Here is a 24625-nt window from a genome sequence, read left to right on the forward strand (position 1 = left end):
AAACCACCCTCGGCCGTCCACCAGCCCGTGCCTCTGTTGTTTTTTTTTTGTATCCGAAATCACACGGACCAAAAATCATTGTCTTCTAAGGAAAATATCAAATCACATGAAAACAATTGAAGCGTGTTTCATCCCTAACTCGCCTCACCAACTGACCTTTTTTGGCCTACCTGCTTCAATTCTCTGTTTCTAGACGTCAAATGCTAGGAGAGTGACTTTTTGGGCCCGAAGATATCTTGATAGCTTCGACAATTAGATGATGTGCACGGGATTTAAAAAAGAATTAGACCAAACGAGACGCATTCCTGAAGATATTACTGTTTATTTTTCAGCTCTAATTGATTGCCACTCAGTTTTCTATCTACAATTCTACAATTACACTTTACTGATTGTCCAAACAGCATAATTTTCAAAGAAACAAGCGCAGCATTAACCCCTCAAACAATTAGAGACGGATTGGTAAAGCCAACTACAAATATCACGTAGCGCGCCCGGCTTCGCTTTGAAGGCAACGACGTCACTGAAGCAAGATCTGATTTCTTCGTCCGACTCCCTCATTTGTAGCCTTGTTGTTTGAAATACGGAGGGAGCGGGCTCCTTCCTCTCCACCTCTCCTTCATGTGCTCCTTCCCAGTGGCGTAGCCATGGGGATGGTCCGGACCTCACCCCCCGAAATATAAAAACACAGTTATTGTCCTTCACAAAAGAAAACAAAATATTGAAAAATCAGGAATTTACAAAATTTTTTTTTAACAAATTAAGTTTTTCGATTATAAAAAGTGTTAAAATTAGTTTAAAACCCATTATTTAGTGCCCGGTTTTTTTTTAAATTACCCCCTGGTTTTGAATCCCCCCCGAACGAAATTCCTGGCTACGCCACCCCTCCACCTCTCCTTTACGTGCTTCTGCTGCCACTTCTTCCTCATGCTAAGCGGTTGAGCACCTCGTCACACATGACGTTAATGCCGTTTTAAATACTGTTAATTGTGTTGCTAATTGCACAGTTGCAATTCAATTTAATGATACGCCGATAAAAATGTCTTGCGTGTAAAAATTTCCACTGAGATAAGGAGAACCAATGAATGCCATGTGCGTGCACTGTGGCGTAAGTTATCCCGAGGATGTGCTAAATCCACCTCACCATACTGAAGCATTTTCGGATGAAACACAAGTCCGTAAGTGATGAGAAAGTAAAATTCGGGGGAAACGTGCGTGAGGAAAATTGGAATTCAGTCGATGGCAGGGGGGTACCCAGGAATTTTGTTAAGGGGGGATCCAAAACCAGGGGGAAAATTTTTAAACAACAGGGTACAAAGGAGAGGGTTTCAAACTAATTTTAACGCCCTTCATAATAGAAAAACTTCATTTTTCAAAGATTCATTTTTTTTATTTTTGTAAATTCATGATTTTTAAATATTTTGTTTCCTTTTATGAAGGAAAGTAATTGTGTTTTTTACATTTATATTCCTCTCGCTACGCCACTGGTCAGTGGTTCTTCCTAAGATTTTTCCTATTTTCATTTCCAAACCCAAGCATAACAGTTTAGGCCCTGAGTATGTGAAGATGTTTTTAAAAAACAACATGAAAGCCCATAAAATAATTTTTAATTTATAAAAATAATTTATATATATTAAATTTAATTAAATTCTAATATATTTAATTAAATCTAATATATTTAATATATTTTAAATATATTAGAATGTGAATGAAAATCTAAGAAGCATTCCATTGATTGCATGTACCCACAATAAACGAATAATGACTTTGTTTAATGGCAAGAATTTGAAAATGCATTTGGATTCGAAAATATCCGATTCAAAAGATCTCGCTCCAAAAATCCTGGATCCGTCCATTCCTAGTTATTTTATTCCATTCAATTCTTAAATTTTAATGACAGCGATGCTACAGATAAATCAAAATCCCACCAGTTAGAATGAACAAGAATCGATGGAATCGGAATCGAGAATCTGGAATCGATTTGAAGGAATCGAAATTGGAATCGGAATCGAAAAAAAGTGGAATCGACTCATCCCTATATTATTGTAATTGATAGCAACAAATGGTTCTCAATTACTGGTGTTTTGATATAATTTGAATTGGTTTCTTTTAAAGGATGCTCAAAACTTAATTTTATTTACTTTTAAATTCAGATTCAAGGCAATTTCATCCATGTGGACTAGAGAAGTGAGAGTAGGGCATATTATCTCACTTTTGTATTTGCATAGTGTACATTGAGCTCTACGTTGAGTACATACTCACCTTTGAATTTTGGATGAAAATAGTTGTGCACAAATCTTATTTATGTTTACATTAGGGTGTGCAATATATCTTTGCAATTAAACTAAATACTTATGGACGCAATGTATTTGTGTAGAAAATCTAGCATCCTTTTTTTTTCAATTGTCATCTGAAAGCATGTCACAACCTGTGATAGATGGGTCTCTTTCATCACATGAGAATATTGCCTTGGCTTACATTTTTTAAAATTTACGTTTGGGCATCTGTTCAGAACCTTTTCGGCTTAACAATTAAATGAAAATCATAAGTTTTTTCATTTCATTATCCCATCTTCATTTCAATGCACTTAATATAGGGTAATCTAAATTCTTAGAAGGCTAGAGTACTCAGAGTACAGAGTTGCACTTCCTGGATCATACAATACTAGACCTTCACAAGTCTGAGAATTATTTGGAATGCAGAATCTCTGTATTATTTTATTCAACTCTAGGATGCTGATAGTCCTGCATCATTGCTTTCATACTAATTTTTTTACTTGCTTTTCATCATAGTTGTGGTATAGGTACGAGGCGTGTTTTTAAAGTAAGTACCGTTTTTGACACAAAAAACAAGTACATTTTTTTCAAAAATAATTTATTCACTTGAAAGGCCATACTTTACTCTACTTTTCTACATAATTCCCATTACTATTGAGGCATTTATCGTATCTTGAGACCAGCTTTTGTATGCCATCGTCAAAGAAGCTTGCCGCCTGATTTGACAACCACTGCTTCACGGTCGTTTTCACTTCGTCATCATTGGTATGGCACTGACCCGCCAGATGCTTCTTCAAGTGCATAAACTAATGGTAGTCGCTCGGCGCTAGATCGGGACTGTATGGAGGGTGGATTAATTGTTAATTGTTCCCAGCCAAAAGAAGTGATAAGGTCTTGTGTTCAATTTGCTGTGTGTGGACGGGCATTATTGTGGAGCAAAACGACACCTGCACTCAGCATGCCACGCCTTATGTTTTGAATAGCACGGCGCAGTTTTTGTAAAGTCGCACAGTACGCTGTTGCATTGATTGTGTCGCCGCAAGTCAAAAAATCGACCAGCAACACACCCTTAATGGCGGGACAGCGCCATTCCGATGATGACGAAGTGAAAACAACTGAAGCAGTGGTTGTCTAATCAGGCGGCAAGCTTGTTTGACGATGGCATACAAAAGCTGGTCCCAAGATATGATAAGTGCCTCAATAATAATGAGAATTATTTAGAGAAGTAAAGTATGGCCTTTCAAGTGAATAAATTGTTTTTGAAAAAAATTTACTTGTTGTTTTTTTATGTCAAAACGGTACTTACTTTAAAAACATGCCTCGTATATACTTACTCTCAATTGGACCAGCAGTAAAATCTTTGATGCTTGAGCCTTTACTTTGAGCAATAAGTTAGTGAAGGCCTCTGGCCACCCCAGTAAATTAATGAAGCCACCCACATAACTGCTACTAAGCTACTTATCTACCACAGGTACTGATAGAGAGCATTCAAGGCACTTAGTGTCCTCCAACCCCTCCAATTTCCGTCGAATGTGATAGGATAGCAGTATACCATGATAAAAGCATAAGTGCAAAATTTCCTCTTCTAATTTTTACTTGAATGTTGGTCTTAAGAAGTGTTTAGGAACTATCTTAAAGCATTATCAATTGATTGCATGTTTAGTAATAAATACAACTGACGATAAACAAAGGCTATCTCGTCTCTGCAAACTCCATAACAAAGTAATTAATTTGGGGTGCTTTCAGTATCGTTTATGAGAAGTTGTACTGTATTAATCATCAACTAAATAGAAGCGATCTTTGCAATGTTTGCAACTTGAACATCATTTGTTTTTATCATTATTTTCATATTTTGTGAAATTGATTATATAAATGATAAAGTTTCCATATTAAAGTAACAAAAAAACGTTGAACAAATAACAGGCATCTAATGAAGCTCCTGGGTGGGTTTGAAAATAATAGGTTTCATACTTTGAATCCTGTAATAGTCAGTATTCTCAGACCTGTAAGTTGTGAAGAATAATATATCATAATGAATATTAATTATGTGTTTTAGCTAATGTCATTGTTCCAATTTTCTTGTAATACCTTTTTTTATTTCTTACAATTGAGAATGATACAAGGACAGTGGAATCATTGCATATGTTTTGCCAAAGAAATTAACGCCCAAATTTGAATATTGGATGATATTTCTTTTTCTCTTAATCACAGTAATGCATTCAATGAATGCAAAGATAATTTAGCCAGTTATTTCAAAGAAAAGGAACCATTGCTCTGGAATTTTAATCCTAAATTGATATTTGACAGAATGATTAAGTTTCAAGAGCGGTTAGAAGTATTTAAGGTGAGTTAAAATAATAATTCTGAATAATAATTACCTATTATTATTTATTATACAAGGCTGCTTTTAGACCAGCTGACATTTTATCTTGCACTATCCATTGCACAGCCTTTTCCAATGACAAAGAGCGAATCCAATGGGTATGAACATACCTGTAGAACTCCAAACAGTCTTGAAATTAGCTTGTAGTCCTATTCATTTCAAATGGCAGACAGTTGCTCACTGTATTGCATGGAAATGGGTGCTTGCATGACCTCAGAAGATATCCACTTTGAAGAGCCTGGTTTCATGTGACTTATCATACCAAAAAGAGGTTTATGGTTATTTTATACCTTGGAGGCTTTGACAGCCCTTAAAAAGCTGGTCTGGCTAACTTAACCATTAATTTTCCTCTGGTGAAGTGACAAAGAACCCATCAATAAAACTATTCACAAAAAATAAACATAGGTGTGGGATTAAATAAACATTGTGTAAGGAAACAGTATTACAGGCGGTCCCCGACTTTCGTACACAATGCGTTCCCGAAAACTTGTACGAAAGTCGAATGTACGAAAGTCGAACCATTGACTTCCATACTAATTAGGGGTTACGTTCCAAAAGAGCGTAGTATACGTACTAAAACATTTTTTTTTCACGGATTTTATTTCAATTCACTAAATTTTAATGTTATATGTTAATACCATTCCTCAAGTCATCTAATTTCTTTCGAAAATATGCAGAAAATGCAAATAAAAGTTTAAAAAACAAGAACTCCGTTGGCTATCGAGTGAAACTTCCTCTTGGCGTTTAAGTTGACATTCCACTTATTACATCCACTATAAATAAAAAGACATATCAAGAAGCATAACAAAATGTAGTTGTTGAACCCGCACTCTGGATACCTTTTAATTTTTACACCAAAATTCGACATTTGGCAGGTGACATTCGTGATCGTGTATATTTCGCATGTTATTCAAAAAAGACAAAAGACAAACGGAATTCGGGTGATATTTCGTGCAATATCGTTGCTAAAGGTGTACATGAATTAAACAGCACTCAAACGAAAAAACACAATTAGAAAGAAGATCTTACTAGTTTTATTGAAAGCTATTTGATGATGTCTTGTCAACTTCTTTTGAAAAATATCTTCAATGAAGGCTTTCTTCTTCTCTTGATAAAGGAGCCTATAGCAGGCAGTCTCTCTCCCAAATAAATCACCTAGATTAGAGTCAACTACCAACAATTCCCTTCATTATATACGTTCGTATTGTTCGCATATACTGCCATTTGAAACAATTGAATGCTGGGATGCGCAATAAATATCGCGGGAACTTTAAAAAAAAATTACAGACCAACGTCCGAAAGTCCGAATTTAGCGTACGAAAGTCAAGTAAAAGGTGTCAATTTTGAACGTACGAAAGTACGAATTGTACGAAAGTCGAGTGTACGAAAGTCGAGTGTACAAAAGTCGAGGACCGCCTGTATACATATTATAACCTTAGTTACTAGCTATTATGCTAAAATTTAAATTGCTACTCCATATAAATAACTACCTTTATTTTATGACACATATTCACCTAATAGTGATACTATTCCCAGTGAAAGAGGGCAGATTTAATGTATATGTGTTCACAAGAAAATTGACTTAGAGAAAATAGTCTTATCTTAACAAAAATGTCTCTGGCCACCGCCGAATTTAAACCTTCAATCAGACAAATTTAATGAATGATACCACATCAGCGAAAAGGGATATTTTTTTTCATGTAAACATCTCCTATTGTCAATAATGGATTTTCTTCAAAACAAGCCATTAGGTAATCTTTTGGCTCAAACTTATTTCTAATTTCAGCGGTTTTTTCCCTCACTTGATGCCTTACCTCGAATGCTAGAATTGCACAAAGTGTAGTAAATGTTACTCTTCTTTTTCACTTGATGAATGCATAAATGAAAGGTGTAATTTTTAAAATCAACATTTTAATTTTGAATAAATTCCCCGCATTGATTGTTGTTGTTCTACATCAGCTATTTTCAGTTGCACTTTTCCTTAGGTATCTGTTTATGTTGGGTGACATTGTATAGACAGACTTGTCATCTCTTAAGCCAATTAATTTTTTAACATCTCAACTTTATTTGAATCTTGAAATACACTGATTTTGAATATTGGGTTAAGAATTGTGGCAAAAGTGAATAATTGTTCTTTTCCCAGAAATTCATACTGACTTTTAATTGAAAACAGCTTATCAATGACGAAACCTTGTAGATGACTATGTGAAAACTTCTTAGTTTTTAGGAAATTAATTACCTATGCTATTCAGAAGGGGGATAACTAAGAAACTGTGACTGCACTTCAACTTGCAAGAAATGTTGCTCCTTCAGAAACATCCAGAGCATCAATTAATTGCTCGATAGCATCCCACTGTGGTGGAGTAATGTCTGCATTAAAACTCAGGTTAGAGGCAGCTAATTTCTGCTCCAGAAGATGCCTCATCATTTTCAAAAGCGAGTTCCATCTTGTGGGTTCATACTGGAAAAGCTTAGATTTAGAAGTGGTGAAAATAATTTTTTTAATGTTGGTATATTGATGGTTTGTGTTCAGCCTGGGGCCTGCATATACCGTATGTGTCTGAGTATAGTCCCCCCTTTTTTTCCAAAAATGCCTGTGGCAAAAGTAAAGGCGGGAATATATTCAAAGGCATTTTTTTTTTAACTTTTCCCTGAAATTGAAGCCTCGAAATTAGGGGGGAGGACTATATTCAGAGGGGGAACATATTTGGAGAAATGCGGTAGTTGAAGTGAAGAATATGTTTATTAATAAATAGCCCACTGTAGCATAGTATTTGAAAAATTGCAAATATCTTGGTTCTTCTGCGTCCGATCTTTATAAAAAAATTAATCAACTCAAAAGCATCGGGCTATATGAATTCTAATGCAAAGCTACACCAGGCTTATTATTTTACATTAGAATCCTCTTCATAAAAGGGAATCATTTTATTTACTTCATGACAAGGAATGTTTCAAGTTTACGTGGACATCTGCTTTAGCATGCAGACGACTACCAGCAGTGGGAAAAAAATGTCTCGATCAATTTTAGAAGGTTCTTCAAAGGTTAACCAATCACAAATGAAGAGAAATGTTGTCTATGATCTACATTTGTATTTTTGATATCGCAAATGCACAATTATTGCCGTCGCATGATCTCGCAGACATGGGTAGGTGGTTTTCGGAAACCAGTTACTTTGGAGCAGTAGGAATATGAGTACAATCACGTTATCGCTGCTAAAAAGGTCACGGTCAGTAAAATATAGTCGTGAATGATTCAGGAAAGCACGAAAATAGCATACAATATGCATGAATAATAATAAATTGTTTGATTTACATGAGTTATGAAAATTACATGAAATTAAAGTGAAAGTTGGGATTATTTGTGTTTTCCTATTATCTGTGCCACCTCTCCCCATCATTAGCCCGGATAATCGGAAGTATACTGTAGTTTGTAAATCAATGGTAAGAAATGAATAAATCTTCAGGATAAAATTTTTGACAAAGTATAAAAATTTTTATGAACTACACACGGGTCCTGCGTACCCAAGACCATTTTTCATATTTCTTTGTATTACACCTAGCATGTAAATGACTGCATGGCTTACTCTAATTGCTTCTTGAAACATTAAAAGGAATTTGCATTGTGGTGAGCTAACCATAAGTAGCTTTTTGAAAAATTTACAGTTATGAATAAATTTTCTGGGGTCCAGTGGACCCCATTGTGCACTTCTAGGGTTAGCTACATCTAAATATCTATTCTCCCTGTCTCAATTTCCCTTTTTATATTTTCTAGCTTACCCACCCTCACCATTGTCCCTACATTCATTGTTTCCTTCTTCTTTTTCATCTCATTGGTCTTCCTTTCTTCTTTATTGGGTGCTGCTGCTGATGAATACCTTCCCTTTGATGAATACCTTCCCTTTGATGAATACCTTCCCTTTGACTTGTCTGACATGGGTGGCCTCCATTGTAGCACTAACTGCAAGCCTTTCCACCGCGGCTTCTGTCGCCGCAAAAAAGGTAGAACGTTGAATTTTAAGCAGTTGTACGAAATTCTGCCGAAGCTCCATAGGGTCATGTCATAAATCGTTTTACTCAAGTATGTGTATTTGGCTTCAACAATAAATCATTAAACATTGTTTAAACGTAAACGTTTAGCTTCTATGGTCGAAGGGGTGAAGAGGAACACGCGAAAAACTATGAAAACTGCAAAACGGTCGCCTTCTTCATGTGGTGATCGGAAGGTACTCTGGGAAAGGAGGCGTGACGCTACTTTTCCCGCCCTAGGGTGCGTGGGTCCAAGGAGCATTTCCGAGAATTCGGACCACGCACTAGGGTACTCTACCCTTTCCAGCTGCAACCCCTTTCCCCCCACCCACACCCCCAGAAAATAGATATATAGGGCAGAAATTGAGGCCCTGGGGGACAGTTTCGAGGCAGTACAGCAAGTGCGGAGTGTTTGGGCAGAACGAGTTCGTTGTTCGGGGACTTCTGCGACTCTCCTCCGGGGACTCTTCGGGACCTTGACGCGGGAGCTGCGGTAGATCTCGAACGACGACTCGTGTGGGAATCGAACCGGGTATGACCAGGTCCACGTCCATCGGCATCGCCTCTCCCGACTCGCCGCCACGTAAGTTCTATACCAAGCATTCCACCTCCGTGCGCGCCAGCCTCAAATCCCACCCCCAGTGCTTATCAAGAACAATAAATCTGAGTTTAGTAACTCCCGAAGTGCATTTGATTCGCGCTCCCTTCGGAACCTTATCCCTAGTAGGTAGCAGTCGTAGTCCCGTCGCGACATTCATCTCGTCACAGGCATAAGAGAGAACGACATCTTCGCATTAAAAAGAGCTTTTTGAAATTAAATTTTGCTCATTCCGTGATTTTTAAAATGGCTGAAAGGTAGATTTCAATTTCCGAAGTTTAGAAGAATACATGAATATTGAAGGTACGTATGCTGTTTGTAAAAAATATTTCTAAACTTTTCATGTAAGGAAATGTTTATATCGTTCCTCTTACTTAAAATAAACCAAAAAGACGAAAATCGTCATTTTGGTATAGTGCATTGCCACGGGGCATTTGTCGTCTTTTTGTTTTATATTAAGTAGTTTAGCATACATACACCTTTCGACACCAGGCTACTGTATCGCCGTTTTCATAGTGTTTCATGTGTTCCTCCTCACTCCTTTGTCCGTAGAAGCCAAACGTTTATGTTTAAACAATGTTTAATGATTCATTGATGTAGCCAAATAAACAATGAGTAAAACGATATATGACACGACCCTATAGATCTTCGGCAGAATTCCATACAACTGCCTAAAGTTCAGCGTTCTACCTTTTTTCGGTAATAGTAGGTTGCAGCCCAAGGGAAAGGGACACAATATCATTCAATTAATTTATTTCACTTTTTGATAATTTTTATTTTGCAGATTAAAATGCCATAATTTGTGTCTCTAACAGTGAAAAAACTCATTTTAATAATATTTCACGTGCTTGAATAAATATTTTGAATTTGAAGCATTAAAAAATAAACTACCTACCACTCAATAAAATTTCTCCCATACATTTCCTTAGTTGCCTTATGTTTTTCATGTCCAATTGATGCGCATATGGTGACTGGTCACTATAAGTTGGTATTGGTTTCCTTAAATTATATTTCTCTTATCTGTACTCATTATTTTGATCTAAACATTTGCATCCATCATCTTGCTCACCAGGCCTCATGAATTGTACAGTCATTCCTCTTAGATCATTTAACTCTGCCACACAACAACTGGTCAACCTCTGATTGATTTTTTTGCAACAAATAGAATTACTCATTATGTGCACTGACCTTTACCTGTAACTGGCAATGAGTTTCTGCATCACTAGTGATTCTGATCTGACTAAAACTACAGCAAGAGTTTGGCACAGTCAATCTTTTATTGACTGCAAATATGCTTTGTGTCTTATCTTCATTCCTTCTTAAGCAGTATGCATAGGATGTGAAAATCTTGAATTATGCTAATGTTTAGCTTTAACCGTAGGAGTTCATCAAAGCCAGATTTAAGTTTCCTTTTTTATAATAGTACTTATTTCAATTTTCAGACTTTTTTTGAAACCATCTTAGAATTTCAAAAGTTGGAAAAAGTAGAAATTGGAGGATTGAGAGGTCGTGTTTTGGGGATCAAGGTTGTTGACATATTTGAAGAATTTAATAATTTATTAGCTGAATATGGAAATAAAACTTATGATGCCTTGGAACCGGAATCTAGTGAATTTGATAAAGACTACAGTTCATTCCAGGTATGTTGTAATACATTAATTTTTCTTGTATTAATATAAAATCAACAGATTTAGGCGTTACTTGGTGGAACGATGAGATATTCATGGTTAAATAAAAACACAGTACTATTCCACAACTTTATATTTTTGCAGTCTACTAGTTTCAACGTTACAACGTCATGACGTTGTAACGTTGAAACTAGTAGACTGCAAAAATATATAGTTGTGGAATAGTACTGTGTTTTTATTTAACCATGAATTGTATTAATATGTTTTATCACTACTTCTGTTGTAATGTTTGTCAGTGTAAATGAATCATCCTTAATCTGTTAGATTTATATCCTTATATTTTTCCCAGCCATCCTAGTTTAATTTATGGGATTTTAAAGTTACATTTGCAAAACACTCAATGCCAAAGGACTCACATAGGAAAGGAAAATCTTAAATAGGGAAGGAATAATCATATCTAAAAGCCTTCAGAAAACTACCATCCAAGGTAGCTGTTACCTTTCTCCATTTCAGAGCGTGCAACCTCCGCCAACCATTAAAGAATTTCTCAATATTTATTTATTTCACACGCCACCGAAAACAGCACTGTTCGGCCTTTACATCGGGGTCGATAACATTTAACAATCACAAACATCCATGCCCTGGATTAGGGTAACTCACCCAGGCGGGACTCGAACCCGCGACCTTCGGTTTGGCAGGCGAGGACTTTACCCCGCCGCCACCGAGGCCGGCGAGAATAGAGATGCTCAAATACATGTTCCAATTCAAATATCTTTTGCTCAGTTTGATAATAAACTAGGAAGGGGTTATTTTGTCGTCTCTTGTTCGTACATTCGTTAAATTAACCTCTTTTTGTTGTGAAATTTTCACTGCACATTAGAATGTGTGTTGGAGATATTTTCTGGGACAAGACACCCATAGAAGAGATGAGGCCATCTTTTTGCTTGGGTATGGTATCTAAATCATGGTCAAACTTAAGATGTGGATACTGAATTATTGTAAATTCAAATTATTATTCAGTCTTATATTGATATAACTAAATAATATAATTAGTTTCTCTCATGATATCTGGATTCACTCCGTATTCTTGAAAGTTTGACAGTTTCACGGGCATCTTCAGACTTCCAGCATGCCAGTGAAACTGTCATCATCAGACTTTTAACAATATGGATCATTGCTATTATGATGATTAACTTCTTCGAAGTCTGTGTGAGTAAGAGCGACAGCATTTCAAGCAAGGTGTAAGCATTGAATGTCTCCTCAAAAACTGTAAATAACTGCAAATGCAAGACAGCATTGGAAGATTTATGATGCCTTCGCAACCCTTAGTGTTTGTGAGCTACATCTGAAAATCATGGCAATGTGCCAAGCCACAGCAACAGGTTATGGGAGCTATGTATTAAACACACGTTTAAATCCTTTGCCAACCACATTAGTAATTCTTGCTCCCATTTAGGGATGAAAAAATGTTGTTCAAAATCGATTTTTTGATCAATCAATTTTTAATCAAAATGTAAAGCTTGGCTTATGAACAAAAATTGAAGTTTTAACCGATAGATTGATCAATCGAAAAAATAACGGTGCTTCTAAAAGTACAGTTTGTATATAAGAATGTTTGTTATGCATTTGAAAAACACTCAAAATACAATTTTGAGGTGTAGAAAAAAATCTCAAAAAATCTACTTCGAATAAAATTATTAGTTGTAAAAATTTACAAATTCACACACATTAAAGTTTTGGGATCACCACTTGGAACAATTTGGCTTTTCTAGAATTTTTAAGAAATATTAACTATCGATGAGATCGTGCGAAAGATCCACAGAGAAAAAATCATTCCCCTTGACCGGGATTGATTTTTTCTCTGTGGATCTTTCGCAAGTTTGTGCATTGCGGGTGACTCCCGTAAAAGTTATCACTGCGGCTAGTCCCGGTATACTTTGAACTAACGATGAGATGTTTTGTTGATGATCGAAGGCGAAATTTCAACTTTTACTGGCCTTTGAGGAAAGTCTTTCGCATGAGATGGATGATGTTATCATAGGCTGGTAGTCACATTGCCCTAAGGCCCTTATTAGACGAGGTAGCCAGGCGACGTCGCCAGCAACGAAACTGGCTGCTCAACTTGTCATGGGTCATTGATTCTTATGGATGTTATTACATGAGGGTAGCCAGTGAGGTAGCCACACTTTGGCGACTCACTGGCTACTGAGCCCCGTTGCCACTCTGGTCGCTACTGGCTACCCATACTGGCAATGCTGCGTTGTAGCATACGGAGGTTATTACACTAGGTCGCCAGTCTCACGTCGCCACTCGGTCAGAACACATCGCTGGGTACTGAGAAAAAATGGAAAAATTCTGGCTACTGAACTGGGTTCATAACTGGCTACTAGGTTTTGTAGCCTGTGCGTCGCCAGCTACTGTCGCTGGCGGCGTCGCCTGGCTACCTCGTCTAATAGGGGCCGAAGTTCTAACTAAATGGCCAAGACCAAAGTTGAAAAATAAAGTTTAGATTGAAACTCGATGATCAAGGCTTGATCTCAATTTCCTCAATCTTAGGCATTCAAAACTCATTTTTTGATTTTGATCTTTATCGATTTTTCTATCACTACTCCCATTAGTACACATTAAGTAATTTTGTAAATTTTTATCACAAAATTTTCCAAAAGTTAATTTGTACTCAAACAGTTTAAATCTTATAAGGGGCTTTTTTTATACATTTTTTTTAAATTTCAGTTTTAAAATTTCTCTCTTAATTTGTCACAGATATATTTGTGAAGAAACATTTGATCTTGGCCCCTGACATGTTTTGTGACCACGCACAGGGCTAACAGCGGTTGAAAAAGTATGTTTTTTTTACTCTCTACAGGGTGGTATAAGTCGGGTTTCATTCGGTTTGGGGGCTGATTTCTCCATATTATCCTGCTAAGCCCTTTGGTATGCTCTCTATCATGCACATATTACAAATAATCTATAATTTCCATGGAAGAAATATAAGGAATAAATGCTCCTTCTATAATCAGAATGATTTCATTTCCAGTATTTTTTCTCCTAATATGTTCATTATATCTTCTTTTTTGATAGGAAACGATTGCCGACTTTGATCGTCGCCTTGCTTCAATTTTCTCACAGGCTTATGATGATTGCCACAACTTGGAAAGCATTTTCAAGGTATTTATTTGTAATCGCAGTGTATATGTTAAAGGGAAGTTTCTCTCGGGTTAAAAAAATTGTTCTTCAGCTGTCATTTATTACTGTTTTACATATGTAAACATTGATTTATGGACCCGTTGAATGAATATCCTTTGTGTTTTTGCATAACAATTATTGTAACCTTGTTCCTACTGCAATAATGAGCCCATTTTTGGAGTATATCCTTCTTATCCGATGTAGTGTTCAAACTGTGTGTGTATTGTAAGTACCGTATTTGCACGAATCTAAGACGAGGTTTTTTTCCCTCCTAACTCATGCAGAAAAGAGGGTTCGTCTTACAATCGGATGCAAAATTCTCGACGTCAATCGGGTTGCATAATTCTCGACGTCAATCGGGTTGCATAATTTACGTCGGAAAAATCATGGTCACCTGAGTTTGCCACCTGATAGCTATACAACGAAAAATCAACGTCAAAATAGCTGAACAGTAATTTAGCATAATTAATTTTGCGTTCAAGTAAAAAAAAAATTCATTTTTGGGCAGCAGGCAAAGATTCGGTGTGTGCTCATCAGTCGCCGCGGCGCACCGGGTTCACTTAGGCCTTATTCGCGAGATTGCCTGCTTTACCTTTGGTTCGGCTCCATTCAAGTTAAAGCTCGATCAACTCACAAAATGATCGCGTGATTGGTTACAATTTACCTAAATTGTTACGTTAAAGCCTCAATGTCGCGGAATAAACTGCTACAAAGTCGTTGCATTTTTCTCAGAGCAACGGTAAGAAGGCAACATGATTTGCCGCTGATTAGAGAGTTCGATTCAGTTGTGATTAACCGTGCCTTTCAGAGTATTACGATGGCAGAGAATAATCATTGCAATGCCGCTTTCAAAAGAAAAGTTATACCTCGGAATCCCGATCCAATGTTCCCGCATTGATCATTTCCCGTCGCGTACGCCGAACGCGATAGCATCAGTTCCGAACTTCACCTCGTACGAGTGGTTCCCTACTTTCCAGGGTGGCTTGACTTCAAACTACGGGGTGTTTTCCGTGTGGGTTTAATAAAGTCAGGTTTCATTTTCACCAGTTTAATTTTATTCGTCTTCGTACCATGGCCCCTGCGAGGAAATATTCCTGTAAGAAATATTACGCGCTAAAATCTAATCATAATTACGCGCCAAAAAGCCTGCGTTTCCTGGGACATAGGCAACCTAGCCAAACATTCCCGCATTCATAGCTTATTCGTATCGTTATTAGGAAAACTTTTTTTTCCCAAGCGTAGTTCCAAAAAAGGGGGGGTCGTCTTAGAATCGTGTTCGTCTTAGATTCGTGCAAATACGGTATTAATTTTTGATACTTATGTCATTTATATTTTGTGTCAATAAGCAAATTTCTGAAAGTATTTTAAGATAATGTATTATTTTTCATGAAAACCTATGTTCAATTGCTACAATAATGCATTGTAGCATTGTTTTTAATTTCTGCTGTGTAACGAAATAATTTGTTTCTGCAACATATTGAAAACATATGACTTGCATCATTCAATTATGGACGAAGATCATTCATGGAAATGTTTATGTTCACCTTTGAGGAAATGTTCCGAAGAATTTATTATCCAATGACTAATCTGAATCCTGCATTGCTAACAATTAAGTATGAGTTGGTTCTTAAATTTTTTCAGTTCTTGGTACCTGTCCAGTTCTCTCCCATCTGTTCTCAGTTTTTGATACTGGTTCCAAGGATGAACTCTTGTTATTTAATAACTCTTATTTGGCAGGGCTTGATGAAATCCCCATGCCCATACTAAAAGCTGCATCTAATGTCAAAAAAGGAAGAGTTAATAAACTCTTCCTTTTAGTAGGCCAGTTTCCATCAACTATGAAACTTTCGCTTGTTATCCCTTGTACAAAAAAGGCTCAAATAGTGAAGCTGATAACTATAGACCCATATCAATTTTATCTGTTTTCTCAAAGCTGTTTGAAAAATTGTTCCTCAAGCGATTGCAGGACTATTTAACTTCATGTAACTCACTTCATGAAAATCAGCATGGCTTTAGGGCTCAAGCGTACAGCTAGGAATTAATGCTAGGGGGGGTGTTAGGTGCAACTAACACAGGAGGGTGTTGGGGATATGTAATACCCGCCAGGATAAGCAGGAGGTGTGGGTGTCCACCCCAAGAACATTTTTAAGATAAGTGGTTCAAAATGGTGAATTTTACGGCTTTCTTATTGGTATTTTATTAATTCTTACTCTATTATATAAGTAAAAGTTATCCAATTAAGTGAAATGGATTGAATTTAAAAAAATTTATGAGCTGTAGGGGGGGGGGGGTTATATCCCCCAAAACTCCCCCCTCGCTGTGCCACTGTTAGGACTAGCAGATCTACAAACTAATGACATCCCGCATGGTCTCAATGATAATCTCTTCACTGTAAGAATCTTCTTTGATCTCACCAAAGCCTTCGATTTGATTGACCATAGCATTCTGAAAAATAAGATAACTGCTCTAGGTATCACTGGTCCAGACCAGGATTGGATCATGTCCTACCTCAGTGACAGGCAACAAATGGTCTTCTATCAATTTTGTAGCACCTCCTCACTTATTAATCTAGCTCCATGAAATCAACGAGGGGAGTGCCTTAAGGATCCCTCCTTCGTCCAATACTTTTCCTACTCTTCATCAATGATCTCCCTAATTATTTCACTCTCTGTAAAACCAGTCTTTATGCTGATGACACCTCCACCAACATTACTGCCAATAGTGCTCAGAATATAGTTGACTAGACTAACTTTACAATCATGGAAATGCATCAGTGGTGTAATATGAACAATCTAATTGTTAACAATCAGAAATTCTTCAGATCAGTCTTCCTCCAATTCCTCCATAAAAACTCTTACAAAAATGGTCTCCTCCCTCAAATAGATAAAATCACTCACTCCTCTGATGTGTCTACATTGGAATATGGGAGGTGCAGGTGCCCTTCCCCGGAAAATTATTTAGATGAATGGTTCAAAATAGTGGGTTTTACAACTTTATGAGGGATATTTTATTAATGATTATGCTATTCTATAAGTTATATTTATCCAGTTAAGCAAAATGGATGAAATTTTAAAATTTCTCCAAGTTCTGAGGGGGTTTTATCCCTCAAAACCCCCCTCGCTGCTCCACTGATATAAAGTGAGCAGTGTGATATTGTTAAGGGCGATCTCATGCCTGCGTGGTGGCAAAAGCATGTCACCCCAACATGGGAATATGACCTCCCTCTAACAAACCCTGTAGCTTACAAAGTTTGGGTCCCTTTGACTTCATAAATTAGAGGTTCTTCTGTATCTGAGCTCCTACTTCATAGGAAATTTTGCACTTGTACTTTTTATTAGTATACTCACAAATGAAATCAACAGTGACACTTCCTTAATCTTCTTTGAGATCTTGACATCCAAAGAACATTAAAAATGAGTTGTGGCACATTGGGTATGACATCTTGTCATTTTCATGTATCTATTGAATTGAATGAAATGTACATGGGAGTTTTTGCATCACGGCTGAAAATCCCGCTTTTGTTTGTAATTATTATTTTTCTTTTCAAAACCCCTGCAATGAGTCAAATAATGCCCTAATGGATGCCATACATATTATGTTCTTCCCTCGACCTACACTCCATGGTGGTAGTCTTAATTCATCTAACTTCCTTAAATTTATTACCTGTCCAAATTTTTTTTCCAGCTAATATATATTGCTGGATCTTTAGCTGATCGCCCAATAATATATCAAGAAGTCACACCTAAGCACTCACGCCTTATTAAGTTACTAAATGAAGAAGTAGACGTTGTCAAGGTAAGTAAATGCCATAGTTGATATTCAACCACTCAAAATCAATAAGTATAGTTCTCTATTTAGCTATCTATTAATTACTAAACTTATGAAGTTTTTATTTATTTTTCACGGTTGAGAGTAAGTTACGACCATTATGTGATACCCTTGAAGGAAATTTTTTTCTTAAAAAGATAGCAATAGGCAATATGTACTTGCTCCCAATTAAAAGTGTGAAAGCTCTGCTGAATTTTGGTATGTTTTAGTTGTAGCAAATCACTGAAAAATCACCATGATTGCACAGTCATTGACCCCAATAAATTGCATTTGAAAATTATCAAAAATTGCCTACTTTATTGTGACATTTTCTAGGTATTTTAGGATTCTTATGTAGGCATTGCTCTGTTAGACATGAAAATAAACTTTGGTGAAGGAATTTACTTTTTCAATGACTAACAATTGGTCACATAATGTTTGTATTAGAGATGGTTGCTTTGGATACCTCAGATCCAAGTATCCACTGATTATGTATACGGTTCACCGAATAATGAAATGAAGCCAAAATTTGCTGAAGAAATGAAACCTGGATCTCAAATTATAAATTAATGCTTCAGTAAAAGAATTCTCATTCTTTTTTCGTAAGCACCAAATGCAGTGCTTAATTTATAAAATTTTAGTTACTGGAAAGCATGCCCACATATTTTATCCACACTTGATTTTCAAATATAAGCCTTCCCCCCTCAAACTTCCAATTTTTTTAAAACTTGCAATAAAAGTTACGATGGGGAATTATGTTTTACCAATTATAAAAAAATAAAACATTTTTTAATCTTACTACAGTGGAACGTTGATCCATCGTTTTTCAGGGGGATGGACTAAAAAAAGATAAATGCGGGAAAACGATCGATGCGGGAATGTTTGGCTAGGTTGTCTATGTCCCAAGAAACGCAGGATTTTAGCGCGTAATTATGATATTCGTTAAAGGATTCAAAAAAGATTTTAGCCAATTACAGGAATACTAGTACTTTATCGAGACACTTAGGTCATATTGTTGATTCGAATAATATCTCTTTCAAATATCCTAAAGGAACACGCCACCTCGCTAAAAAATGTTTGTTCTCCACTCCGCATTCACCCTGCTATTATGGATTTCTCTCTGATGTAAAAATCCATGAAACGCCATTTCCAGTACACGTATTCACGAGAGCAATGTGCATGTTATGCCTAAAACAACTGCTTCCACCGGTGCAGTGATTGGTTGTGAGATGGATCATATTAGGCCAAAAATAGTCAATTATTTATTATGTTCCGGTCTAATAAATATATTTTTCATGTAATTTAGGCAACACGTAAAGCGTGAACAATGTTACGTTAATTGTCAGTGGCACACCCGCCTGAGCCTCGGCTTCATCTCACTTCTTGTTTTCACCAGGTAGCTCGCTCTACCCCACCCCTACGGTCACGTGCTAGCGGACAGCCGGAGGTGTTCTCCAATTTTTACGCGCTTCTATCCTGGATGCTTTTCTTCATATTCAATTATTTTCAGTCCATATTTTAAAGTACTCACTTGTGTCTTCGGAAGGGCGATGGTCTGAAGATGGATAAAAAGAAACCTAATAAAAATGAAGCCTTACTTTATTAAACCCACACGGAAAACACTCGCTAGTTTGAAGTCAACCCACCCTGGAAAGTATGGAACCACTCGTGCGAGGTGAAGTTCGGAACTGATGCTATCGCGTACGTCTTATGAAGAACATACTGCAGAGGGTGAAGCATAAACATATGACTGCGCAGTGAAATCTTTTTGTCCTGAAGAGAAGGCAACTTACATATTCTTTTCTAATTAGCGTAGCGGCAGATGAGTAGATGAATTCAGATTGTTAGTAGGGAGAAACAAAATATCCTGAGAAAATATCCCTTCCTCAGTAGCTCTTGCAAGTGAGACTTATAGTATAACTCGTAAATTGATAAGAGATAATAACCTGATATCCTTTTTCCGGAAAAAATGCCACATGAACTGCCGAGAAGCACAGCTCTGAGGATATCGAGTTTCGCCAGAACGCTAAGTATCCGTCATATTTTGACATTTAATTCCTTGCGTAAAATGCTTAAATAAAGTCAGAAATATGTCGTGTTTGCTCTTATTCTTTTTTAAATTACGGGCACATTACTAATATCTCAATCCAATAAAGGTGTAATGTCAATTGCCGAAAGTAATTGTTAGACACCTTTTTGGCTAATAGATGACTCATGCAGCAATTGACCTCCAGAAATGGGGAACTTGTAAGCAGGTGTGCAGAAAAAGGTCAGTGGGGGAGAAAGAGGGAAGGGTGAAACACGATTCTATTATTCTCATGTAACTTGATATTTTCTTTTGAAGCTTTTGATTTATGGCCTTCCTAATACAAACCCTGCACGAGCTGTGACCTTTAGTTTGATTTCGGAGAGGAGGAAAGCGTCGGAGGAGGGGCCAAGGGCTGATGGATGGAGGGGGTAGATGATTTTGGGAATTGTGCTACATAGTTACTATCCCACAGCACAGTGGTTCTCCTGGTGGGGGAAACTGGGGATTTTCGGATTTATTCATCCAATCATTTTCCGTTCCCCACGTCAAACTCTTTTCACCACTCTAATCCACGAATTTGAGGTAGTTCGTCAACTTGCCTAAAGCGGTGTTGCATGCACTAAACAACTGGAGTTCTCTACATTTTTCCGAGTGAACTACCAACGACGTGCGTGCGACAGTGTATGGTGCAAAGTTCAAAGTATTCGAGGTATTCGAGATTGTACCTTTAACATAATTATTCGAGATCTCGAACATTGAATACTTTCTAGTATTCGAGGTATGCGAGTATTCGCGGATACTATTGCACATCTGTAGTTTCAAGTGTGCCCCCTCCATATGAACTTTGCTGCTAAATGTATTCCCTCTCCTAATGAACCCCTCTTTATAGCTAGCTACTGCCTTTTTTGTTTTCCATTTCAAGCTCTCATTCAGTCATTCGCGCCCATTCCATTGAAAGACCGAGTATATTAAGGGGAAGTAGAGCTACAAAATTGTATGGGCTGGATATGTGGGTATAGCTGTGGAATTGATCGATCAATAATCCAACTAATGGCTGATTGGATGGCAAACAATGGGAGCTATCCTGTATTAGCTTATTAAATATTTACATAAGTACCTGTACAGTATATGTTTGGAAGTTTAAGTTTGTATATTTTTATTTCACAGGAAATATTTGATGATCAAATTGCAAATTACAGGCTAACAGGAGAGATGCCTATTGATATTAATATGCCCCCTGTAGCTGGACATTTGCTCTGGGCTCATAAATTGCGTCAAAGAATCGAACAACCTTTTGAAGCATTTAAGGAGCTGGAACATCCGTAAGTTTCTTTAGTTGATTTTTTAGTCTCTTTTGTGCTGACAATGAAAAGTTTGCAAGAGTTCAGTGATAATTTATTCCAATTTTGTTCATCTGAAAGGGTGTAATTATAATATTCGTAGTAATTATACAATTCAGAGCATGTTTTTATTTGATAATGCTGTATCTCAACCTTACCCCTAGTGGTGAGGCATTTCCATAGCCAGTTAAGATACAAAAAAGTGTACACATTGAGTGTATGTTTGTGCAGCAATATAAGTCTTAGTTGCTAGCTTCTTGTAGTACTAATACTGGGTAAGAAATTTGCTGTCACGTATGTGAGACACTGCTCTAGGCCTTTCTCCCATAGTTTATACAGTGGGTAACATAAGTCTTTTGTAAAAGTTGCAGAAAACTTCATCCAGATCCTTTGAACTGGAGTAGTAGTAAGTATAAGAATGTCCTTTGTTATGTTTTTATTTGAGTTATTTGCTCTACAATGAATAAATTTTAAAGTGCAAATGATGTGGAATTATCAAAAATTTATTCTTGTTGATAATGTTGGCTGAAAGGTTTTCTTTAGTGTGAGTCAATACACTAAAGATGTTTAAAATACATTCTTTTGGACTGATATTGATACCAAGTGAATGTCAGCTTGTTAATAGATAGGGTGGGTGTTTATTTGGTGTATCATCGATTTCATTCATCAAGCAGCCATATTATAAGCTTTGATTGCACCTAAGTACTTGCATATGTGGCTATTCACCCCTAGATCGACAGTGCTGCATTATTCGACATGGGTATCATATAATTCTGTTCTGACTATGGTAGATTATCATTTATATGTGTAACATTAATGATGAAGCTTTCATTATTACAAAGTTAAGTCATGGTCCCAGCCAGAATTACAGAATTTCCTGGCTTTCAATGGTTGTTTCAGAAAAGCAATTATGCTTGGTAGGGAGATTCAGAAGGGTATTGAAGTTAAGAATAAAGTGAACAAAATGTCCATGAAAGTATTTCATTAACAGTGTATCAATCCCTCATAGCAGCCCATTTGCTTTTGTTGAAAATATAATTCTAATATAATTTGACTTCGGAGCCAAACTTTGCGAGTCTACCATGCATACCTATTGACTCTTGTAAATTTATATAAAGCAATACGTTACATTTGTAAAATGACAGAAATAATGTAAATATGTAAAATACCTAACACAATTCGAATGCATAGTGTAATATATTGTAGCCGTTGCCGTTTGGCTCGGTTCATGGTGTATTAAAGAGGCGTTTACGAGGTAGGGAAGGCTTGCGTAAATTATGAAGGGTCGTATAAATATTGTAAAGTGTTATTTAATTTTGTGTAAATGCTCATGTAATTTTGTGTGAATGTGTGTGTGAATGTGAAGTGATGAATGAATGACTAGATTTTGTATTTTTCTGTCCCCCACCCCTCCCACGATTCTTCCGCCTACGAAGTGGAAAGTTCCGGTGTCTACGTGATTCGTAGCATGTTTCTCCCCATCCCACTGTGAAGCCGGAACACCTGCGTACGGAGATGATGAAACCCTCCAACCTCGCCCTCCACAGAAACCCCCCCTCCCCTACGGAAGAATAGCCGAAAAAACCCGATGCCTTGGGTTTTTCCGTTCACTCATCCCCCTCCCAGAAAGTGGCTATATAAGCGGAGTGCGGGCGACATGCAAGAGACTATTTTGCTGGAGAGTCAACCGAAGGCTCTGCTACGCGAACCATCCATCCTGTGAGGAGAGAGAGGGAGAGAGAGAGAGAGAGGCAGCCCAGCGTGGAAAAAGACGCGAGATTTAAACAGCGGTGACTTTGGAAAGAGGAGATAAGACGGTATCTTCCTAGCACAAGCAGCAGAAGACGTCAATCCACGGCGCCAACAAAGGAGTTCTCTCACCCCACAGCGATACTAGTCGCAATATCGAGCCAGCCGAGGAAATCTTCTCCACCAGCAAATCAGCGAGAGCGATAAGTACTCTAGCCACCAATATCCCCAAATTTCAACAGAATCAGAAGAGCCCCATTCCCCATTCCCCTCTCTTTTCCATTCAAGAGAAGAAGAACAGTGATATATTCCCGTACATTTTTTTTTTATTTTTTTTAAGTTCCCCCGTGTCCCCGTGTGTGTGTGAATGGTTAATGGTAGTTAGTAGGACAATAAGTGATAATTCGGAATTGGCGTTTGTCATTTTTCAAGCATTTTTGTAATATTTCACGCCAACAATTGTAATCAGGGTTTATTTTCTTTTCTGTCATTTATTAATTGATGTTACAAGGTACCTAACTGGCCAGTAGCAGTAGTTTAATTTGTGTTATTCAAAGAGTCATTTATTTATGTATTTTGTGGAACATTTCCCAATTGAAGTGCTCATTAAACGTGTTGTTGGAATTGTAAACTGTTACGTAAGCCTTCATTATTTCGTACGCGCCAGCCTCCATTCAGCAAGTGAACCTACCCCAACTTATTTTTCCATTTCCTTTTCCCCCCCCTCCATTTCTCCTAGCCATCGAACCACGACTCGCTTACCTTGAGCGATCCCTCCCAAACTATCCTCCCCCTTCCCCTCTGAAAGTGAAACCCGGACGGATGATGGCCCGGTGGGCTACAATATGTGTAACATTGGCAAAGTTAAATACTGCCCCGACTGCATAAATTTTATGTATTTGTTATCAGTCATTTATATTATGAGGAACATACAATTAGAGCGTCGGATATTATGATTCAAAATCGTCAGCTTGGGCTGAAAAGTGTAAACAAAAGTTTACTTAAGAAAGACATGTTACTTAAGAAAGTGTTACTTAACATGTTACTTAAGAAAGTGTCGGTAGGTTCCAACTGCCAACAGGTTTACTGACAACTGTCAGTTGGGTTACCAACAATTGTTGGTAGAACATGCCGCAGAATGGCTTGTACCGATAATTATTGGTAGGACCCGCTACCAACACTGGTAATCGTCCTTAGCACATACAGAATTCCGCCCCAGGGATGGGAAAATTCATAGCATCATGCCATATGATGATGACTAAAGTGGTAAGAAAACCAAAGAGGGAGGGTAATGCCTCTGCGTGAGATAAGCAATTCCTTTGGTCATCATTTAAAAAAATCAACTTTTTTATTTTGAATAAATTCCCCACATTAATTGCTGTTGCTTTACATCAGCTATTTTTGGTTGCACTTTTCCTAGGGTAATTGTTTATGTTGGGTGACTTTGTTTAGACAGACTTGTCATCTCCAAAGCCAACTGATTTTTTATCATTTCAACTTTATTTGAATAGAATGAGAAGTTTGAGCATAGAATGAGAAGTGGTGAAAATAATTTTTTGAATGTTGGTGTATGGATGCATTCAGCCAAGAGCCTGTGCATGTGTTG

At 37.2% G+C, this 24625-nt stretch overlaps 1 protein-coding gene across 1 annotated transcript in view; it reads left to right on the forward strand.

Annotated features, from left to right (window-relative positions):
* The window catches only part of LOC124159740 (dynein beta chain, ciliary-like), a 255329-nt gene that overhangs the window by 34941 nt on the left and 195763 nt on the right, over positions 1–24625 (forward strand). The window contains exons 9-13 of the mRNA XM_046535651.1: positions 4485–4617; positions 10723–10920; positions 13990–14076; positions 17779–17889; positions 21098–21252. Of these exons, the coding sequence (XP_046391607.1) occupies positions 4485–4617; positions 10723–10920; positions 13990–14076; positions 17779–17889; positions 21098–21252 (684 nt within the window). The remainder of the gene's footprint in view (positions 1–4484; positions 4618–10722; positions 10921–13989; positions 14077–17778; positions 17890–21097; positions 21253–24625) is intronic.

Source organism: Ischnura elegans, chromosome 5 (genome assembly GCF_921293095.1).
Source record: "Ischnura elegans chromosome 5, ioIscEleg1.1, whole genome shotgun sequence".
In the NCBI taxonomy this organism is placed as follows: domain Eukaryota; kingdom Metazoa; phylum Arthropoda; class Insecta; order Odonata; family Coenagrionidae; genus Ischnura; species Ischnura elegans.